Here is an 18734-nt window from a genome sequence, read left to right as displayed (position 1 = left end):
ACAGTGCCAGCTCTGGAAAGAAAGATGCCCACCTATCCATACCCCTTCTCCAAAGGGAGCAGGCCATAAAGCAGAGGCAGTGAGCTTAATTGAATTCATGTTTAATAATTACAGGCACCGTGCCCCCCCCTTCCCCCTGCCCAGGCAGCAGCAGGGGTGGTGCAGGGGCTGGGGCATATGCCCCCAGCAGCGAGGACGGCAGTCCCAAGAGTGATTTTCAGAAAATAAAAAAGGACCCCAGGGGCAGGCGGTGGTGCCCTCCCCCCAAGACACACCAAATTTCAAGACTTTATATATAATATATCTCTGTGCCCCAGGGGGAAAGGGACACCTGGCAGCATCCTGGAGGGGGGCCCCAGGCAGCCCCAAGCCATCCTGCCTCTTCAGCCACTTTATTAGCTCAGACACATCGCACTACAGGCACCCACTGCCACCACCGCCGCCGCTGCTGCCGCCCCCCTGCAGTCCAGGCGGCTGGCCGGGCCATCCACGTGTCCATGGGGCTCCAAGTCCCCAGCCCCACCCGCCCTCAGTTGTGGTCGGACTCCTCCTCCTCGGCCTCACGAAGCCAATTGAAGAAAGCTGTGACAGATTTAAGGGCCACTCCCTTGCCCTGCTGCTCAGCGGGATCCTTGCTGCTCTCCCAGCTGTAGAAGGCGTCCTCCTTCACCACATCCTCATCATACAGGGCATCAAAGAACATCCGAAGCAGGTCTGCAAGCCATCAAGCAGCAGTTAGAAGTGACTAGCCACAGCCATGCTACCCTGTCCCTAGGGATTTCTATGTTAAACAAGGCCCTGACCTACCACCCTGACATTTGTGTCTTGAGCATTCCAGAGTGACTAGGCCTGACAGGATGCTAATCTCATGATCTAAGAGACCGATGCGCAGAAATGAGTCAGCCATCGAAAAAAGCTTTACAAACTTGCCCAGCCTCACCTTGGCAGCTTCAAAGGTCTCTACTTGTGATATATTTAATGTGGAAAACTACATGCAGAATTGGTACTCCTGGATTTAGGGACTCACAAGTCTATCACTAAGGTTAAGGGTATAACCTGGAACATCCACCAGTCCCCCCCAAAGATCTTGACCTTCAATCCCCATTTCCTCTTCCTTCCCATACATCTCCTGAACCCTCTCCAACCTTTACACTTTTGAGGAGTGCTATCTCCCTTTGTCACTTTCCTAGTAAATCTCTGATTCAAGTACCCCCACAATGCTTTAACCCATTCTCCAGCACTGGCCACTTCAGGGCTTCCTTAAGCACTTTCCACATGACACTGCCTATCTTTCCAAACCAAAGGACACTCCTAAAAAACAGGAGGACAGAGTAAGTGAAGTACAGGATCTCAAGTCTAGACTTGAGAAAATCCTAAGAAATCCACAAACTTCTTGTGGACACAAACTCCTCCCACCCCTGTGCTTCAAATTCCATGCACACTCCCTCCCAGAGGATCCCATTTAATCAAAACTATTCACTCTGCCCTCTATATTCAGAAGCCAAAGTTTCTCCCAGGTACACAAAGGGCCCCCCTTAGAACCACTAATTCATAGCTCAATGTAAGATTCTATCTATACTTGCTGTCTCCTTTCCCATCTCAGTCAGTATTTCAGTCCTTTCCAATCCAGAGCCTGCTTCCTGCGCCACCAAATACTGTTTTTGCCAGGGTGACAATGTTTTTACTTTTCAGAAATTCTTTCAAGTCTGCTCTTACTGAACTCTCTGAAACATGGTAGCATTGTCTTCTACTTCCCTATCCAAAATTCTCTTTGTCCAAAGGTCATTGCCCTCCTTTAGTCCCGGCCCGTTGTCATCCCCAGTATTTCATCCCAATCCCATTGGGCAATCCTACATCTTCTTGTGACTTACACAGGTACTTATTACTCTATGCTAGCACCTCACAGATGTGCTTCCTAACCTGGCTACATTCTCCCAGATGGATCCAAATTCCCATCTACCTACCTACCATCTCTGAGCCCTGACCCCGGAATACCATGAACTCAACTTGACCCAATGTTTCTCACCCCTGACCCAGAACACCATGAACTCAACTTGACCCAATGTTTCTCACTCCAGTGGCAGATGGCATCACATTATCACCTGCCCTACTCAAACTACTATGAGAACCACTTTTGACTTCCAATCAGTTATGTCCCCCACCCCAGGCCTGTGACTAAAAGCTGTCAACTCCATTTCCTAAGTATCTCTTGAATCTGCTCACCCTTTCCCCCACTATCCACTATCACCAGGAAGATGGAACCATGAATGTCAACCTCCTACACTCTCTTCCCACTCCAAACCATTATTTCCCAGTATAGCCAATGATATAAAAAATAAAAATTTTTTCTCCCTTGCTTCAGGCCCTTTGGGCCTTACCTGGCCCTTAGGTAAAATCCCAAAGACCTTGCCATTCACACAGCCCTGCAGGACCCGTCCCTGTCCATCTCTCCAGCCCCTCCTGCCTCATACCAATTGGTCACTGTGCTCTCCTGCACTGGCCTTCCCTTCAGCAGCTCCTCTGTCTCATGTCACATTCCTTCTACTTGAGAATCTATATACACAGTGCCTTTGGTTACAAGGGTCCTCCCTCCATCTGTCTCTTAGCTAATTCCCACTTACCATCCCTCAGACCCCTCTTTCAATAACTTATACTTGTTACTGACTCCACACCACCACGGGAACTATGCTAAACTTCCTATGATTACCCCAATGCCCTGACACATATCTATTGGCAGAATGCACAATCTCAGACTTGTTAACCTAAGCCTCAGTTTCCTTATGTGGAAAATGGGGATAATACCATCTACCCTAAATAACAGTTGTGATGATGAAAAGGAGGCAAGGTTAAGCAAAGCATTTCAGACTTGTGTCAGGCAGAGTGGGACAAAAGATGCTATCATTTATCATCTCTGCACTATTAGCATCTAACAGCTAGGCATAAAGCAAGTAATCAATTAACTTTCAAGGCTGAGACTAAACCCAATTTGTAGGCAAGGAAAAACTATGCAGGGGAAAGTAATCAAACCATCAGGGCATTTTGCTCTCCACTTAATTACCCACCTTTCTTGGTTTGAGTCCCTTCCACAACTACCCCCTGCTATGTGGCAATCCCTCCACCCCACCTCTGTCCCTGCAGCCTGGCTCTTACTGGCGGGCTGCTCTAAGGTCACTACAAGGGCTTGGAGGGCATAGAGCGCTTGCAGCTCCTTCTGCTCATCACATAGGTATTTCTGTAGCAGTCTTGCTCGTGCTTTCAGCACTGCAACATCCACTCGGAGAGGAGTCTCAACTATAGGGAAGAAGAAGGGATAAGTGGAACAATGTAGCCTTAAGAGTGGTTCAGCCCCAGGAGGCCAGACTGAAATCCTTTTCCCTCCCTTTTGTCCACGAGGCCCACCCTTTTCCCTGCCATTTCTTACAGATAATTGAAGAATAGCAGACAGTTTTCATAAGGGCTCGAACTAATGTGTTGGATGCTATCTGTTGCTCACTCAGGTTGGCCTGTGCAGGAAAAACAAATGGCCCATAAGTTCTGACTTGTTGCCCCTCAGTCTCCATGCTTGCCATCCTCCACCTCACCACAAGAAATGCCTTTCTTCTATCCCTCCCCCAATATCCCGGAGAAACATACGTCTATCCAGTCGAACACCCGCTGGTTACTGCTACCCTCCTTCAGCAGCTTCTCCAGCTGCCTGCTCAGCTCCTCGAAGGGGAGTGCCCTCTGGCCAGGGCTTTCTGACTCCTCTCCTAGGGTATACTCCACCTTCTGCAACCAAATATGGCCAGTCAAGAGGTCAGATGAGGGAAGAAGATGACTAGCTAGATTCAAATGCTAAAATTAATGTTTTAACAGCCCCAAACCTGTTCAGCTACAAATGCACCAACGTCCTGGCCTTCGGGTAGAAATTCTTTCCAGCTGAGTCCAGCCTCTCGCCAAAGCATCCCTATCTTTTTGGGACCCTGGAAAACATAAGAACAACTAAGCATCCTTGTATCTCTCCAAAGATCCAACAGCTCCAAAACAGACATCCAACAAATATTCACTGAAAGCCCACTAGGTATCTACTAGGAGCTAAGGATGCCACAAAGGTAACACTTAGGCAGAGCCCTTCCATGCCTTCAGTCTAGTGCAGAGCACAGCTGTCAGTCAAATATGCAAGTTACATTAAAAAAAAAAAAAAAAAAAAAAAAAACCAACCTCATGCATCATTACAGTGTTATGATGCTAGGGTGGGGGAAATGATTTAAGCCCCTAGGAAAAAACATCAACCAGCTTTTGCAGGATTCTCAAGTTACTGAATCTTAAAAATCCAAATGCCTCACTCTAGTGTCTTCCATTCTTACCTACATTTCTTTTTTTTGATACAGCTTGTCATTATCCCAGGTAACAAATGTGTGCTTACAGAAAGATAACTTGTAACACAAGTATGCCTACTTGTTTCCTAAATTCAGAAAATGTTAGAAGTCCTCACAAAATGAACAATCTGAGTCCTTTTCAATCTAGTCTCACTCCTCCAGTTTCCAGGTAGCTGAACTCCTCTGCAATTGCGTATCCCAGCTTCTCACTACCACTAAGTAACACACCCAACTTGCCTTTCTCCATCTTTTCGCCTTTATATTCGTCAGTCACCAATTAACTTTCAAAAGCAGCTTCAGCGCCTTTCAAAGAAAACCTTCTGTCGTGAACACTGGCAAATACTTAGCAACCTCACAATACTTAAGATACTCCTTTTTCAACTACTGTTTCACTCTCCACCATACACTGTGGCTTTTAATAAGCTGTCATTTCTTACCTTTTCTCTACCAACTAGTGTTTCTAACTGCATTTCACTCATTGCTGTATCCGCAGTGTTCACTAGGTTGTAAATATTCAAAAGAATGCTTGTTGAATGAATGAATCAATCAACAACAGTGTAGAATCTTACACTGCTATTTTCTTTGGCCTTCTCCAGAACTCATGATAGAAACTATATGAAGGAGAATGCCCACCTCAACATTTCCTCTCTCAGATACCAACATGGTCCTGCCATCACCAAAACTCTAGCCCAAGAAAGGACCATGTGGATTCACAGCCACAGGGAGTAGCAAAAACCATACAGAAATCATGCATACCACCCAGTAAGAGGCCCACTCACCATGCTTTTGCATAGAAGGCCCAGGATCTCTATCAACAGAGAAGTAGCTTTGCCTAAAGGTCTCAGAGGCTTTGTAATCTCCCTATAAAAAGAGAAAACCCCAGTGATGACAGCTTCTATGGCCTTCTCACCACCACTCCATCCCTCTCCAAATATAGCCATCCAATCTATCACAGCTCCCTCCCTTCTGTCTTTCCTACAGTCTCTACCTTCCCTGAATTCCAAGGGGGGAACTTACCTGAACAGCTCTCCCATAGGTATCCCTCCGTCCTGCAGAATGGGTGTTACCAATTCTGCCAGGTAAAGCCACACATGGGGGATGTCAATTTCCATGTCCTCAGCCAATTCCAGGATTTCATACAGCCTGCAAAGGGAATTCAAAGTCAGGCTATCCTGGATAAGATAGCCCAGACCCCCACTCTGCTTCTGGGTTAACATGGCATGACATAAGTATCAACTTATGGTACCCTCCAGGAACATTTTCTAAGAGAGTTTATCTCAAGCCAAGGTCACCTTCTTGTCCTTGGATGCCTCACCAACCTCAAAGCAATGTTGACCAAGATAGTTGAACCTACATTGTTTTGAGACAGGGTCTTACTATGTTGCCCAGACTGGCCTTGAACTTGCATCTCCCACCTCAAACTCCAGAGGAGCTGGGATTATTGGCATGTACCACCATGCCCAAATGGGCCTATACCCTTAAACACAAAGTTCCAGGGGTCCCAACAAAGGGAAAAGAATTTATGTGTACATGAAATATGGGAGGCCCACAGAAGTTGGTCATACCCTTGGTAGTACTGGGCAGTAGAAAGGTGCCCAGCGCAGAGCAGCTGGTGCAGCAGCCGCCCCATATGCTCACGAGCAATGGTGCTGCGCTCCAGCGTAGACTCAATGCCATGCCGCACAAAGATAAACAGCAGAGAGGGTGAGGCCAGCTCCTGCACACACTGCACTGCCTCCTAAGGGGCACAGGGAGAAAGCAGTCAAGCCTGGTCCAAACCCTGCACCCCCATATGCTCCCACCCTACCCACTTGGCAATAGCTCAAGCCCACCCCCCACTGCTGACCTTCATGTCATTGAGATGGAGATATTCCTCGATGATGGCCTTAGATTTCTTTTCCAGCTCCTCCTCTGAAAGTGAGGCCTTCGGGGGGCTCACCGGGGGTAGGGTGGCTTCCCGCTTCACTGAAGGGTGGGGGGAGAACACAGATCCCAGATTCTTTAGTTCTAGTCTTCTTAGCAAACAGGGCCTGGACTTCCTGAGAGATAGGGACCAGCTAGTCCCACACTAGCCAACACCCTTTCTTCTCCATTCTCCCAGCCCCTCACCAGCATCTCGCCCACGGTCCCGATCCTCTGTGAGGCTAGCTGCCTTGCGTAGTCCCTCAGGCTGGGAGGGCCGCTCTCTACTCCGCTCCTCCACTTCTTTGCTGAAACTTCTCTTAGTGGCAGGTGTCCGTGCTCGATCAAGTCGGTCCCCACGTTCACCTCCTCGTTCACTCCGCTCTAGTCTGTCTCCCCGGTCCCCAGTTTTCTCACCTCGTTCCCGACTCAAGCTACTCCTAGAAGAAAGATAGGCACATTGTCTCTTACCTATACTGCCAGGAACTCACTCATGTAATTACCCAACATGCTGAGCAACTGCTGGGCCTCTTTGATGGCCTCAGGAATGTGCCTTAAACTTAACCAAGGGCTTGGAGCATTACAGGTGAGAAACTCCCAGGTCGGGGAAAACAAGAAAAACCCACTCATAGTATTCTCAATGTCAAGAACAAAGACCTCTAGAAAATCTCACCTCTGCACCACACGTCTGTTATCTGTGCTCTCTGTGGGTACTGCTTGTTGAAGGGCTGAGAAGCGATTCAATGTACTAGTAGCTGGGCGAGCAACTTCTGAAGCTGGGGAGGCAGAAAACCTGGATTAAGATCTCCACTTTCTTGCATTTTTTCTCCAACTTGCCAGTTTAGAACACTCAAGTCCAGGCTGAGAAAGCAATTAAACATCTAGCACCACCTATATGCCTCCTGCATACCTAACCACTCATATAGGTATAGGTAAGGCTTTGCCATTAAGAGAGCTTAGATTAATAACCACTCAGCTCCTTATAGTGGCCTTCCATACCTGCATCTGAGGGCTTGGCTCCTGAGCCCCCACTGCTGCCCTTGCCCCAGCTCAGTCGCCCTCCAGGTGCAAAGAGCTGGTTGTTGGAATCAATGGAGCCAGGCTGCAGAAGAAAAGGGAGTAGAGAATCTTGGGTCTGACCTGACCAAAGTTCTTGGCCAGTACCACCACACACAGCCACACCAGTAGTGAATACCCCAGATCAGGGGTCAGGCAAACTTTCTGTAAAAGGCCAGAAAGCAAAAAATTTACTTATATTATTTGGGGCTTTGTAAGTCAGAGTCTCTATTGCAACTACTCAATTCTGCCACTATAGCATGAAAGCAGTCCTGGATGACATTTAAAAGGAATGAATGCGGCTATATTCCAGCAAAACTTGTGTGTGTGTATATATACACATTATACATGCATCAGGAAATGGAGATTGAACCCAGGGACACTCTACCTGAGCTACACCTCCAGCCCTTTTTTTCATTTTTTTTTTTCTTTTAAGATGGGGTCTTGCTAAACTGCAGAGGTTGGCCTTGATCTTGAGATCCTCCTGCCTCAACCTCCCAAGCAGTTGGGATTACAGGAGTGCACCACCATTCCCAGCACAATTAAACTATAGACACTGAAATTAAAATTTTATGTAATTCCTGTCATGAAATACTACTTATTTTTTAAATTTTTCTCAACAATTTAAAAACATAAAAACTATTCTTGTCTCATGGGATATACAGAAGCAGGTAATGGACCAGATTTGGCATGTGTTAACAGTTTACCCAGACCAATGTGAATAAATCCCTAGGAGTTAGTAGTTCTGTCTTTAACAATCTAAACAGAGTCTAAAAACTCAGCAGCTACCTCTCCCATCATACAAAGATCCAAACCTGAGCTTGATGCTTGCCTGATCCCTCTTTACCCTCCACCCCACGAGCACATACCCATACCTTTGTGATCTTGGTGAGTCGTGAAGTGTCAATGGGGCGGCTGCCTTTGCTGATAGGAACTGTGTTCCAGCCACCATCATCCACAAGTGGAAGGCCACGGCCTGGGACAAAAAGGGGGACATACTGGAATAATGAATAAATCCTAGTAGCCCCTTCCCCTTGGGCCACCTTAAGTCTCCCTTCCTCAGATCCTCAGTTCCATCATGGGGTCTCAGTGGCCCAGACACGTGGCACTAACAAGAAGTCATCAGCGGAAAGAATAACCCCTAAGTCCCTTCCTGCCCACTCCTTCGTCCTAGCCTCCAACTCACTAATGGGTGGGCCTGGAGGGCCACCCCGACGCTTGTCGCTGCCCTTGGCCATGAGCTGCTGCACTTTGATGTGTTCCCGATGCTCTTCCATCTCAGCCTCCTTATGGATCTGGTCAATTGTCTTAGGACCCTGATCCCCTCGGCGAGGCACCCAGTTACTCTGTGAAGAGGAAGCCAGTTGTAATTTTATTAGGAAGGGCCAGATGGTAGTATTAAGAACTGGGAGTAGCAGACTGGTGGTAGCAAGGAGGGAATGCTCATACCTGTCGCAGATCTAGCACATCCTGTAGCATGAAGCGGATGCGAGATGATGTCTTCTTTTCTTTAATGATTTTTTCCATCTGGTTGAAATATTGATCCATTCGGGGCTAGGAAGAAGCAAAGAGATCAGGTCAGAAACTTGTAATAAATACCTCCCCTTCCAATGCTGTGGCTCAGCAGCACAGACCCACCAGACTAACAAGAATGTCATCAGTGGACTGGGCCGCACATGCTTCAGCCTTCCACTTTCACACTGAAGTGCCCCTACCTTGGCTTTTGCAAAGTCCAGGTCTTTGCCAATGGTGGTAAGCAAACGACAGAGGCATTCCAGGGACTCTTCATCATGGTTCTTGAGTAGTTTGACCACACAATCATGCATTATAGCCTCTGTTAACATCTTCAGCTTGAACAACTCCCCAATAAACTTTATATTCCCTAAAGAGCGCCGCCGGGCTATGTCCCGAGCCTCTTCCAACTCTTCCTTCAGGCGTCCCCGTTCCTCTGCCTGCCAGTCACAGCACAGGAATCCATTTCAAAAAGATACCAATTGGCTAAAACTCTTCTCTACTAATATGCATATCCAATAGAGGCAGAGATCCACCTACCAAGGATGTCATTAACCCCCCCCTTCCTTATCCCCACCCAAATTCTACAACCTACTAGTACCTGGAGGGTAGTAATTAATTTAAAAGTAGGTTTTCTCACCGTAGCAGCTTCATCCATCTCTTTTTGTTTTTTTTCAAACACTTCGTCATCATCTTTGTCTTTCTCAAATTCTTTCTGACATCGATTTAACAGCAGTTTTCGGAAGTTCACAGTTACCGTTGGCTTTTCTGTAGTGGGCACTTTCAGCTGTTATGTCAAAGAGAATGTCACACTCAGACCTGTCCAGGGCAAGGAAGGTCAAGAGTCGTCTTCTTCTTAATATATTTTTTTTGATTGTAATTGGATATAATACCTTTATTTTATTTATTTTTACGTAGTGCTGAGGATCAAACCCGCGAGCAATGTACCACTTAGACAAAACCCCAGCCCCAAGACCAAGAGTCTTTAACCACCTAAGACCTCTGACCCTGACTCTGCCCCTTCCTGGCTGCCATCAACAGCACAAACAAGAGGGGAACCCAGAAGCTAGACTCTAGAAGCCTTGATAAGAAGTTAGAAGATGATGAGATTTAGAAAGCAGTGGAAACTAACCGCCATGAGGCAACGGCACATGTTGGCATAGGCCACAGAGAAGTTGGGCTCTGAAATGGCCTTCTCAAAGATAAGGTCAATGACCCCTTTGAGGCGTTCCTCCGTGTCAATGGCCAGCTGTGTCACCTGCTTCATAAGCTGTTGGAACATCTGGGGTGTCAGCTTATTCAGGATGGAGCGTACCCTGCGGAACAGGTCCTGTAGGGAAGAGGGGACAGAGAAGTCACAGAATCCAGTGAAGTTTTGAGACAAAGGCTGCTGGGAAGGACATGAGAGGATGGGGGGGACAGAGTTAGGTACTAGTGGTCAGTATGAGAACAAAGTGGGCTCAGATCTCTCAGAGCAGGAATAGAGACCCACAGCAGGACTTGCCAGTACCTGGGTTTTGCTGCCATCAGCATCTTCTTCACCGCGATCCTTATCAGCCGCTGTCCGCTTGCTGCTGGGTTTCCAGGCCTTCTCTGCTTTGTTCAGTTTTATATCTTCAGTCATCAACACGGTGGCAATGATTTTGCGTGGTTCCTTTCGGGGACCCTGCTGAGAACGCCTGGGCCCCAGACCAGCCTGCTAAGCAAGGGATTAGGACAAGTGAAGATACAAAGTTCAGAAGCACAACACATGACCCCGATACCACACATCTCCAGGGCAGACTTCTCCCCATCCCGCAACAAAACACACCTGAGACCCTGACACCTTGCCCATCTGCCTCTTTAGATAGCCCCACTCACCGGCCCTCGGGGCAGCTCCCCACCTGGCCCACCCCTTGGGGGCCCACGATTGCTAAGGGCTGGTCGGCCAAAGTTGGCAAAGGATGGAGTGAAGTCTGGACCACAATTTATGCCAGGTAGCCTAGAGGGATCCAGCGACCGCAGTGGTGTTTTATTGGCCTGCGAAGAAGATAAAGAAGGTCTCAAAAGCAGCCGGAGATTAATGACTATTCTTTCTGAGCCTCAGGCTCCTCTTCAGTTCATCTCAAACTTACCCTCCTCCCCATCAAACCACCAACCTTGTCAAGCACCACATCAGTAATATGGGGCAATCCCTCCGGCTTCTGCATACTGGCAAAGATGAATTGAAAGCCAAGCAGGAACTCACGGTCATAGCGCTTTTTCTCCTCAAGATTCAGAGGCTTCCACTGATCTGCAACAGAAGATGCATCAGTCATATTTCTGTCTCCTATGGCCCTGACACGAACAATCAGTCATTCTCAACACTTCCTTCAGCATACCTGATCTGTATTCATATTTCTGTTCCCCAGGTTGGATGTTCTCAGCATTGTGGATTTTGTCCTCTTTTGAGTCCCAAGTCTCATCTGTTTCCTCAGGTCGTGGGGGCACACTGCTACCCTCAGACTCTGGACCTGGATTATTGCCTACGGGAGGCTGATTCTCCACCTCTGGTACTGCTGGGTTTACCTGTAACCATACAACACCCAGTTTGGGTTGCAAAATAACCACTGTTTCATACCCAAACTCTATCCTCTCCCTTCCCCTATTAGCTGCTTTCCTTACCTCTTTGAAGGCATCCAGAAGGTCTCCCACAGCCTCCTTCTTATTGAGCTCCTTAATTTTCCGTCTCCTCTTTGGCACGGATACTGCCACTTTAAAAAAAAAGAAGTGGGAATAACTTAAAGAGTACCCCAAACCCATGGAAAAAATACAAAGTAATCACAGTACAATCCTTTCTCTTCCCAACCCACCCACTCTAGGCTCACAAGTTTTAAAAGTTCTTATTCTAGCTTTTAGGTTGGTTCAGTCACAGGGCTTCCATAACCCAGAGAAGCTGCCCAAATGGGAGGTCATCAATGAAGAGAAGAGCTCCACCCTGCAGCTTGCCCCACCTCCACCATCCAGCCAACACCTTACCTTGAGTGGCTGCTGGCGCCTCCAAATTCTGGGACAAGTGGGCTGGGACAGGGGCACTCTCTGGAGGGAGGAGTTCCTCTCCTCCCTTCTCATTCTCAGCTTCTCCTACTTCTTCTTCTTCTTCCTCTTCTTCTTCCTCCATTCCCTCCTCCTGAGCAGAGGAAATAGCTGGAGGAGCCGAAGCTGGAGAAGCTGGAGCAGCACAGAGGATGGTGGGGGAAGCCACTGATACGGTAACCTCCTTGGCCTGCTCTTCTGGTTCACTAACTGGGCTTAAGTCCACAGCTGGTGGTGAGGGAGCTCCATTGAGCAGTTCCTCAGGTTGGGCAGTTGGAGCAACAAGCACAGGAGATTCGGAAGGGCAAGCCGGAAGAGGGGGAGGAACAAGCTCGGGACTTGATTCCACCTCTGGTTCCAGATCCTCAGATGGGACCATGCCATTAGGCTCATGAATTTCCAACTTGTGAGATGCCAGGGGAGTGGGAACCTGGAGAGGACTGGAAGCGAACTCAGATTCTGGAACTGGTTTGCTAAGTGTCACTTCTACTTCCAGTATAGGTTCAGCAAGAGGAGTGGGTTCTGGAGAGAGGCAGTATGGCTCCCCAGTTTCACGGGAGATAGGGGTAGATTCTTCTACAGACATTTGTATCATCCCCGTTGTCATAGTGTCCCCAGAAATAGAAAGGACTCCGAGATTAGGCTCAGACCCCGGTTCCAAGATTGGGGGGGGTGATGGGGTTGGAGAAGGTGATGAAGGCTGGGATTCTGAAGGGCTGTGCTCTGGGCCAGGCAGACCTGACCGGCCCCCAATGATTGCTCCCTGCGACCGGTCATCTGCACCACAGGAAGGAAGAATGAGTATCTGAAGCCAAGTCCTTCACTGTTATTACTCCTCCAACCCAGAACACTCCTAATTGAACATTTCCATCCCACCCTTCAAACTTCACATTGAAATTATTTCCCCTTCTCATCTAAAATACCACCCACCCTTCAATCTACTACCCAAAACCTCATTCTTCTGTAGTACCCAGTTCAAGTCAATCCACCTTCCTGGAATTTCCAATGGCCACACACTATTTCCCATAAAAGCTCCTTCCCACTGGCTTTCTTACCTGGCCGGACAATGACAGCAACCTGGGGCGTCTCCCCATTAGCTTGAGGCTCCTGACCACCTCCCGCCGTCTGCAGGACACAAAGGGTTACCAAGTTTGCACTGAACAATCCCACAACCCTTCTTTACTAGGCCATTTCTACTTTAACGCTGCCTAGAAATTCAGGAAAGCAGGGAAACAAAACCCTTCAGGAAATACACAAGGTACTTAGGAGCTCAAGATAGAAAAGTCATTCCAGTCAAGCTATCACTCAAAAAAGGAGGCAGTACCTGGGGAGGGGTGGGTGTGGAGGCAGTGCGGGCCCCTGACATGATCTCCTCAGTGATATCCTTCCCTCCTTGGTTTGGATCTCGAATTCGAATCTGAGGAAGAGAAAGCTATGGAATGACCGGGAAGCAGGAGGAGCCCACCTCTCCACCCTGCCCCACTCCTAAGACTCTGGGCCAACCCCCCACCCCCTACTTGGCAGTAGGTGGGTGGGTGCCAGAAACCCCATAAGTTCTACTGTCAACCCATCCAACTGCTCTTGCAGTCCCTGCCCTAGCCCCCACCCCTAAGAGACCCTTGACCTCACAGAGCAGCCCTGTACATCACAATGCCCCTCCCTCCCTCACCTCTGCCCTGGCCTGCAGTCCCCAAGTCAGTGGCTGCACACCCTGGGGCCCAGGACCCCCATCTAGCACCCAGCTGGCTCACTTGTGGCTAGTCGGCCTGATCTCTGGGGGCAGGGCCCAGATCCAGTGGGTGGAGCCAGGGTGACTCAGCGGCTTCCCCAGCCCTGGCACCCTATTCTGGGCACCACGCCCAGGGCTTGAGGACTGAGCAGAGGCGGAGGCCTCCAGAGCTTCCAGGACTAGGGGGTGGTGGGGGGGTGGGGCCACAGAAAACAAACCATTTCCAAGACAAGCTATCAGAAACCCAAAACCAAGCATAGTTCTTATGAACCCCCTACCAGAGCCCAAGTCTCATGGGAATTTCCCTGCTACCCACTTCAGTCTTCCCATGAGTTGAGTCTACACCAAGGTACCTTAGTACCTTACAAAGAACCTGAGCATTCTGTGACCCCCCCCCCCCACTCTCTCTGCATACCATCAGTTGAAGACCTTTCTCTCTGTCCCAGAGCCCCCTGCCTGCAGCTACTCACCGTTTTACGCTCCCTCTTTGGAGCAATCTGGGGTGGCTGGTTCATCAAAACTGGGGCGGGGGCCACGCCAGCAGGAAACTGCTGCACACCTTGGGCTGGGTAGTAGGCGCCAGCTTGGGAGAGGGGGACAGAAAGAAAGAATGGTGGCGGCGTCAAGGCCCAACTATATACTAATGCCTGCTTGAAGACTTCCCACCTCCAGAACCTCTCATCACCCAAGCCAGCCCCTTGCCCTGTCCCGCCCTCCTCCCCCAGGGAATTAAGTGTCTGTCAAAGCTGGGGAACCAGTCTGAACCGCGTTTACAAGAATTCCTGATACTGACACATACATGCAAACACACGCGCACGCGCGCTGAGCGCACACACACCCACCCCTTGTAGGCAGACACTCCTTCCCCACCACACACCAGCTACCTGGAAGTCTCTATTCTATTCCACAAGGGACTCCATGTAAGCACTCTAGCCCCAGCAATTCGCACACATGTACTGTGAAGCTGAAAAAGAATCAGCTCTTTGGCTGGGAATGAGAAATAAGAGATTTGCTAACTCTGTGTTCAACTCAACCTAAGTCCAGTTCTAGCATCCTGCCCCTTTGCAGGGGGAAAGAAAACAAACACACAAAAAACAGTATGAACTGGGTTCAGGATAAAGACAAGTTAATTCCTCAAAGCAATGGTCTCCAAAATGAGATGTACCTGTAATCTCATCCATAATTTCCACTTTTTTTCAACGACTGACACAGTGTTACTTAAATTAGCCATACGTATACACAAACACAAGTATACATGCATTAAAGATACATACTCAAAATTTTTCCTGGTAGAAAAAAATTTTAGAAACCACTGGCATAAAAAACAGACTAATCCCTTCCTAGAACATAAATAAAACACATCTACAAAAACCTCCCCAAATCATACTATATGCCAACCCCTGACCACAGAAAGAGTATCACAAGGAAAGTCCACTAACAGGTTCTGGAGCTGGAACCAAACCCTACTTTTTTTTTAAATTTCTTTTTGTAGTTGTAGATGGACAGAATGCCTTTCTTTTTCTTTTTAATGTCATGCTGAGGATCGAACCCAGTGCCTCACACATGCTAGGCAAGCACTCTGCTGCTGAGCTACAGGCCCAGCCCCCAAACCCTACATTTCTTGACATGGAGACTTCAATTCTGTTGGAAGAGGATCAAATCTCCCCTCACCCACCAACACCAGTTAAATATTGAGCATCAATCCCTACCACCTATTAGCCCTATTATATTTAGACCAATAGCCACGCCTAGGAAGGGTCTTATGCTTTAGAAAGCAATAAATCAATTTGGATGCTTTCTAAGACATTCTCACCTGACTCCTTCCCCCGCTTACCGTAAGTCCCAAACTCAGTGGGGCTTGCACCGGGATAGAAGCCTGGAGCTCCTGGCTGCACAGGGTACTGCTGTGTCGGGACAACATATGTGGAACGCCCCTAGTGGGGGATGGGGAGGAAGAGGGAAGAGGAGTTGAGGGGAGCTTACCAGCACCATATCAGACTAAAATGACAAAGTAAAACAAGCAGTTCCACCCCTGGAGAAGAGATGGGACTAGAGGGTCAGGGTGGGAGTAGTAAGGATTGGGGTACAAGGTCTGTGGCTTACAGACACCAAACTTCCAGCCTCACCTGTCCAGGGATGTAGTAGGCCCCCTGGGAGGCTGAGTAGGAGATCTGGGAAGGGATCATCATTACTTGGGATCCAGCGGGGTAAACATGGGCAGCTGGGCCAGGGCGGGCGGGGGCTGCACTCTGCACTCGGGTGGCTGCACTGCTTGGGGGCTGGGCCCGGCTAGGGTAGAAGTGCTGTCAGGAGGGAAGAAAGCAGTTAGCATCAGGAAGGGGAGGAACTTGAACAGCAAAATTAGCACTCTACAATGTCTCTGTATTCTGGAGAGAAGTACTGTGGGCTTCAGAGCATGGAGACCAATCCTTCCAAAACCCACTTGATCAGCTAAGGGTTAAGTGGCCTCTTGTACTCACTCATACCCTCCAAATTCAGATGAACACCTTGCATCCATGTGTATATTTAATTACTCACTGCCATGCATACTCATGTCACCTCCAGACTACCCCTCTGCAGAGGATTCCTAACAAACAGATGCATCATGCCTAAAGTAAGGCCCTTTCAGGCAACACACTCCCCAGCATGCACTGTTCCACCTAAGGCACTGAGCAGCTAACTGCTAACATGCAAGTCTCCCAGTTTCCAGATACTCATTCTTCAATATTTAGCCCCTACATGCATAACTCAGCTCAAACTCAAGACCTAAACAGCAAATAAGTCCCCACCCTAAAGACCCCCAATCTGTGTCTAGCCCCTGACTAGATAGAGGGCAGGGTTGAGATCAGGAGACAGTCCAGGATTAGGAAAGGGGTATTACCTGCAGAGACCTGAATCCTCCCTGAGAGCACATGGGGATAGGAAAGAAGAGAATTATCCCCAAGGTGATGGGGGCAAAATGAAGGAGGTAGGAAAGAATCCTACTTAGTGAGGAAGAACTTGGGGAAGAGATAAAGGCAATAACTAGCTGGAATGTTTTTCTCAACACAGTCCAAAGAAAAATAGGAAAGGGGAACAGAGCAATAGCAACCTCCCAGGAAAAGGAAATAGGAAAGCAAGAGTTGGCAGCAGGGCCCATAGCACTGTCCCCAATCTCACGCATAAGGACCCCAATAATGCCACCCTCACCAACTACATACTTCCTCAAGGGACCAGTCACCAAAATCAATAGCACAAAGTGCAGAGCCAGATGAAAGAACACAAAGCAACTGTCAGGAAGTTGGGGCCAGGTACACAGCTTCCAGTTTCCATCCTAGGCCCAAATTTGCAGAAGCTTTCCAGTTTCCACCCAGGCCCCCTACTCCCCTCCCAAAGCCCCTCACCTGGCGGGGCTGAGAAGGCGTGTTCATTTGTGTTGCTTGTGGCGTACTGAACACCACCGGTGCTGTCTGCCCCGGGGGAAACGCTGGCTGAAGGGGGGAGACCAGAGTTCAGCAAGAGGGGAAGCCCGGTTGGGGCTGAAACCCAAGCTGGTGAAATAAGGGGAGCAGATCTGCGGCAAGAGCCTCAGCAGTCTACATACCCCCTCCCTGTGACAGCCCCCAGAGACAGCCATGGGCCCTGTCTCAGTTTGGCAGCAGGCAGCTGCACTTTGCCCTGACACAGATGGGGCTGGGAAAATCCAGAGGTTGAAACCTGCTCCTGTCGGACTGCCTGGTCTCCCCCACCCCCATCCCAGTCCTGCTAATTCCTCCCTAATTACCTGTGGGAGTCCAGGGGATGGGGTGGGTGGGGGGCCTGTGGGCTGTGGAGCTTTGTTCATTTCATTTGGTGCCACATCAGGGTCCCCCCAGCACCTGTTAGGAAAGAGTGGAGCTTGGAAAAGGGAAGAGACCCAAGCATAAAGCAAACTGAGTGGGAGGGATAAGGGTTGAAGCAAGGGCTGGGTTCAACACGGAGCCCAGGAGGTGCCAAGGGAGTGAAGGAGCAGAAAAGATTCAGCCTGTGTCCCCACCAACATGTTGTCAAACACGCATCACATCCAACCCCACACCCGGGCCCTGCTGAAACAGCCCCCACACTCACCCCCTCGGTAAAGAATAAGTCCACGGTGCGGCCTACAGGTTCTGGGCATCCGAGGGCCTGGGGTTGGGAGGTGAGGGGTATCAACCTGGCTCCGCGGGGCCCAAGACCAACCAGACCGGAAATTCCAGGTCTCGCTGGCACCAGGCTCCCGGATCACAAATGGAGCAGGCAGCTTCGGCCGTGGTGTCCCCACCCCCCACCACCCGGGGACACACAAGGTATCCCTGCCGCGGAGGCACCCGCGCGGAGCCAGAGGCGAAGCCTGCCGCCGCCCAGGAGTGTAGGCCAGGAAGGGCGGGAGTCAGGCCCTAAAAGGCCAGGCGGGCGGCGGCCACAGAGAAGCCGGTTTCAGGAAAGTGAGGGTCGGCCTGGAAGGGCGGGCGGGGCTGGGGGCTCCTCCCTGCCCGCCGCCGCCGCCTCCCTCCCCTGCGCCCTCCTTGCGCAGCGCCGGCCAGTGCCAAAGAACAACGTGTCACTTCCCGGCGGCCGGGCCGCGAAGGGGGGAGGGGGCGACAGGCCGGGAGCCGCCGTGCCTGTGCCCGCAGGCTGCCGGGCCTCCTCGGGTCGGGTGGAGATGGCATATCGCTTCCAGCGAGCCGGGCGCCCTCCCAGCCCGCAGGGCCCGCACGGTTCGGCCCCGCGCTCCCCCACCCCCACTCGCAGCCAGGCCGGGCCAGGCCGGGCACACGTGGGCCGGGGATCGGGCCCCGGGGGGCCGGGGCCCGGGTTTGGGCCTTGGGGCCAGGGCGCCGGGGCGGCGGCGCAGGGTGGCCGGTCCCGGCCCGGATGGCGGCGGATGCGGGGGGAGGGGGTGGGGGGGCCGGGTCGAGCCCGGACATGGCGGCTTTACCTTCAGTCTCCTTCAGTCCGCGCGGCCGAGCCCCACGCAGCCGCACAGACGTAGTCCACAACCATTTCCGGCTCCCCGCACAGATCCCGCTCGGCGGCCACCGCTTCTCCGCAGGCGCAGCCGGCGCCCCCACGTGACCGGCGCCGAGGGCGGAGCCGCGCCGGGCGCCCAGCGCCGGGGAGCACAT

General features: G+C 50.4%; 1 protein-coding gene and 1 non-coding gene across 8 annotated transcripts; both read right to left on the bottom strand.

Annotated features, from left to right (window-relative positions):
- Positions 1–85: 85 nt before the first annotated feature.
- Positions 86–18668, bottom strand: Eif4g1 (eukaryotic translation initiation factor 4 gamma 1). Of its 7 annotated transcripts, XM_027951420.2 has the most exons (33): positions 18548–18668; positions 17698–17754; positions 17375–17468; positions 16995–17081; positions 15738–15914; positions 15446–15545; positions 14082–14194; positions 13207–13299; positions 12938–13007; positions 11826–12659; positions 11472–11560; positions 11189–11375; positions 10967–11100; positions 10689–10847; positions 10339–10527; positions 9961–10158; positions 9469–9615; positions 9032–9268; positions 8766–8870; positions 8503–8662; positions 8192–8292; positions 7260–7362; positions 6934–7036; positions 6468–6700; positions 6205–6323; positions 5924–6096; positions 5376–5501; positions 5138–5219; positions 3864–3962; positions 3634–3768; positions 3422–3503; positions 3151–3291; positions 86–714 (listed from the first exon to the last, which is right to left on the bottom strand). In XM_027951420.2, exons 3-33 carry the CDS (start codon positions 17432–17434, stop codon positions 530–532), a joined length of 4821 nt encoding a protein of 1606 aa, XP_027807221.1. In that variant the 5' UTR covers positions 17435–17468; positions 17698–17754; positions 18548–18668; the 3' UTR covers positions 86–529. The 7 variants fall into 7 exon arrangements, with proteins under 7 accessions (XP_027807221.1, XP_071471256.1, XP_027807222.1 ...); XM_071615155.1 differs by lacking the exon at positions 18548–18668 and having other exon boundaries at positions 17698–18470; XM_027951421.3 differs by lacking the exon at positions 18548–18668 and having other exon boundaries at positions 10339–10524; positions 17698–18470.
- On the bottom strand, positions 8372–8447 carry LOC114105197 (small nucleolar RNA SNORD66). Its single transcript, XR_003584965.1, has one exon. It is a non-coding gene; the product is annotated as a small nucleolar RNA SNORD66 (small nucleolar RNA).
- Positions 18669–18734: the final 66 nt, after the last annotated feature.

This window comes from Marmota flaviventris, chromosome 8 (assembly GCF_047511675.1).
Source record: "Marmota flaviventris isolate mMarFla1 chromosome 8, mMarFla1.hap1, whole genome shotgun sequence".
Classification (NCBI taxonomy): domain Eukaryota; kingdom Metazoa; phylum Chordata; class Mammalia; order Rodentia; family Sciuridae; genus Marmota; species Marmota flaviventris.
This window is presented reverse-complemented; position numbering and strand designations above follow the sequence as displayed.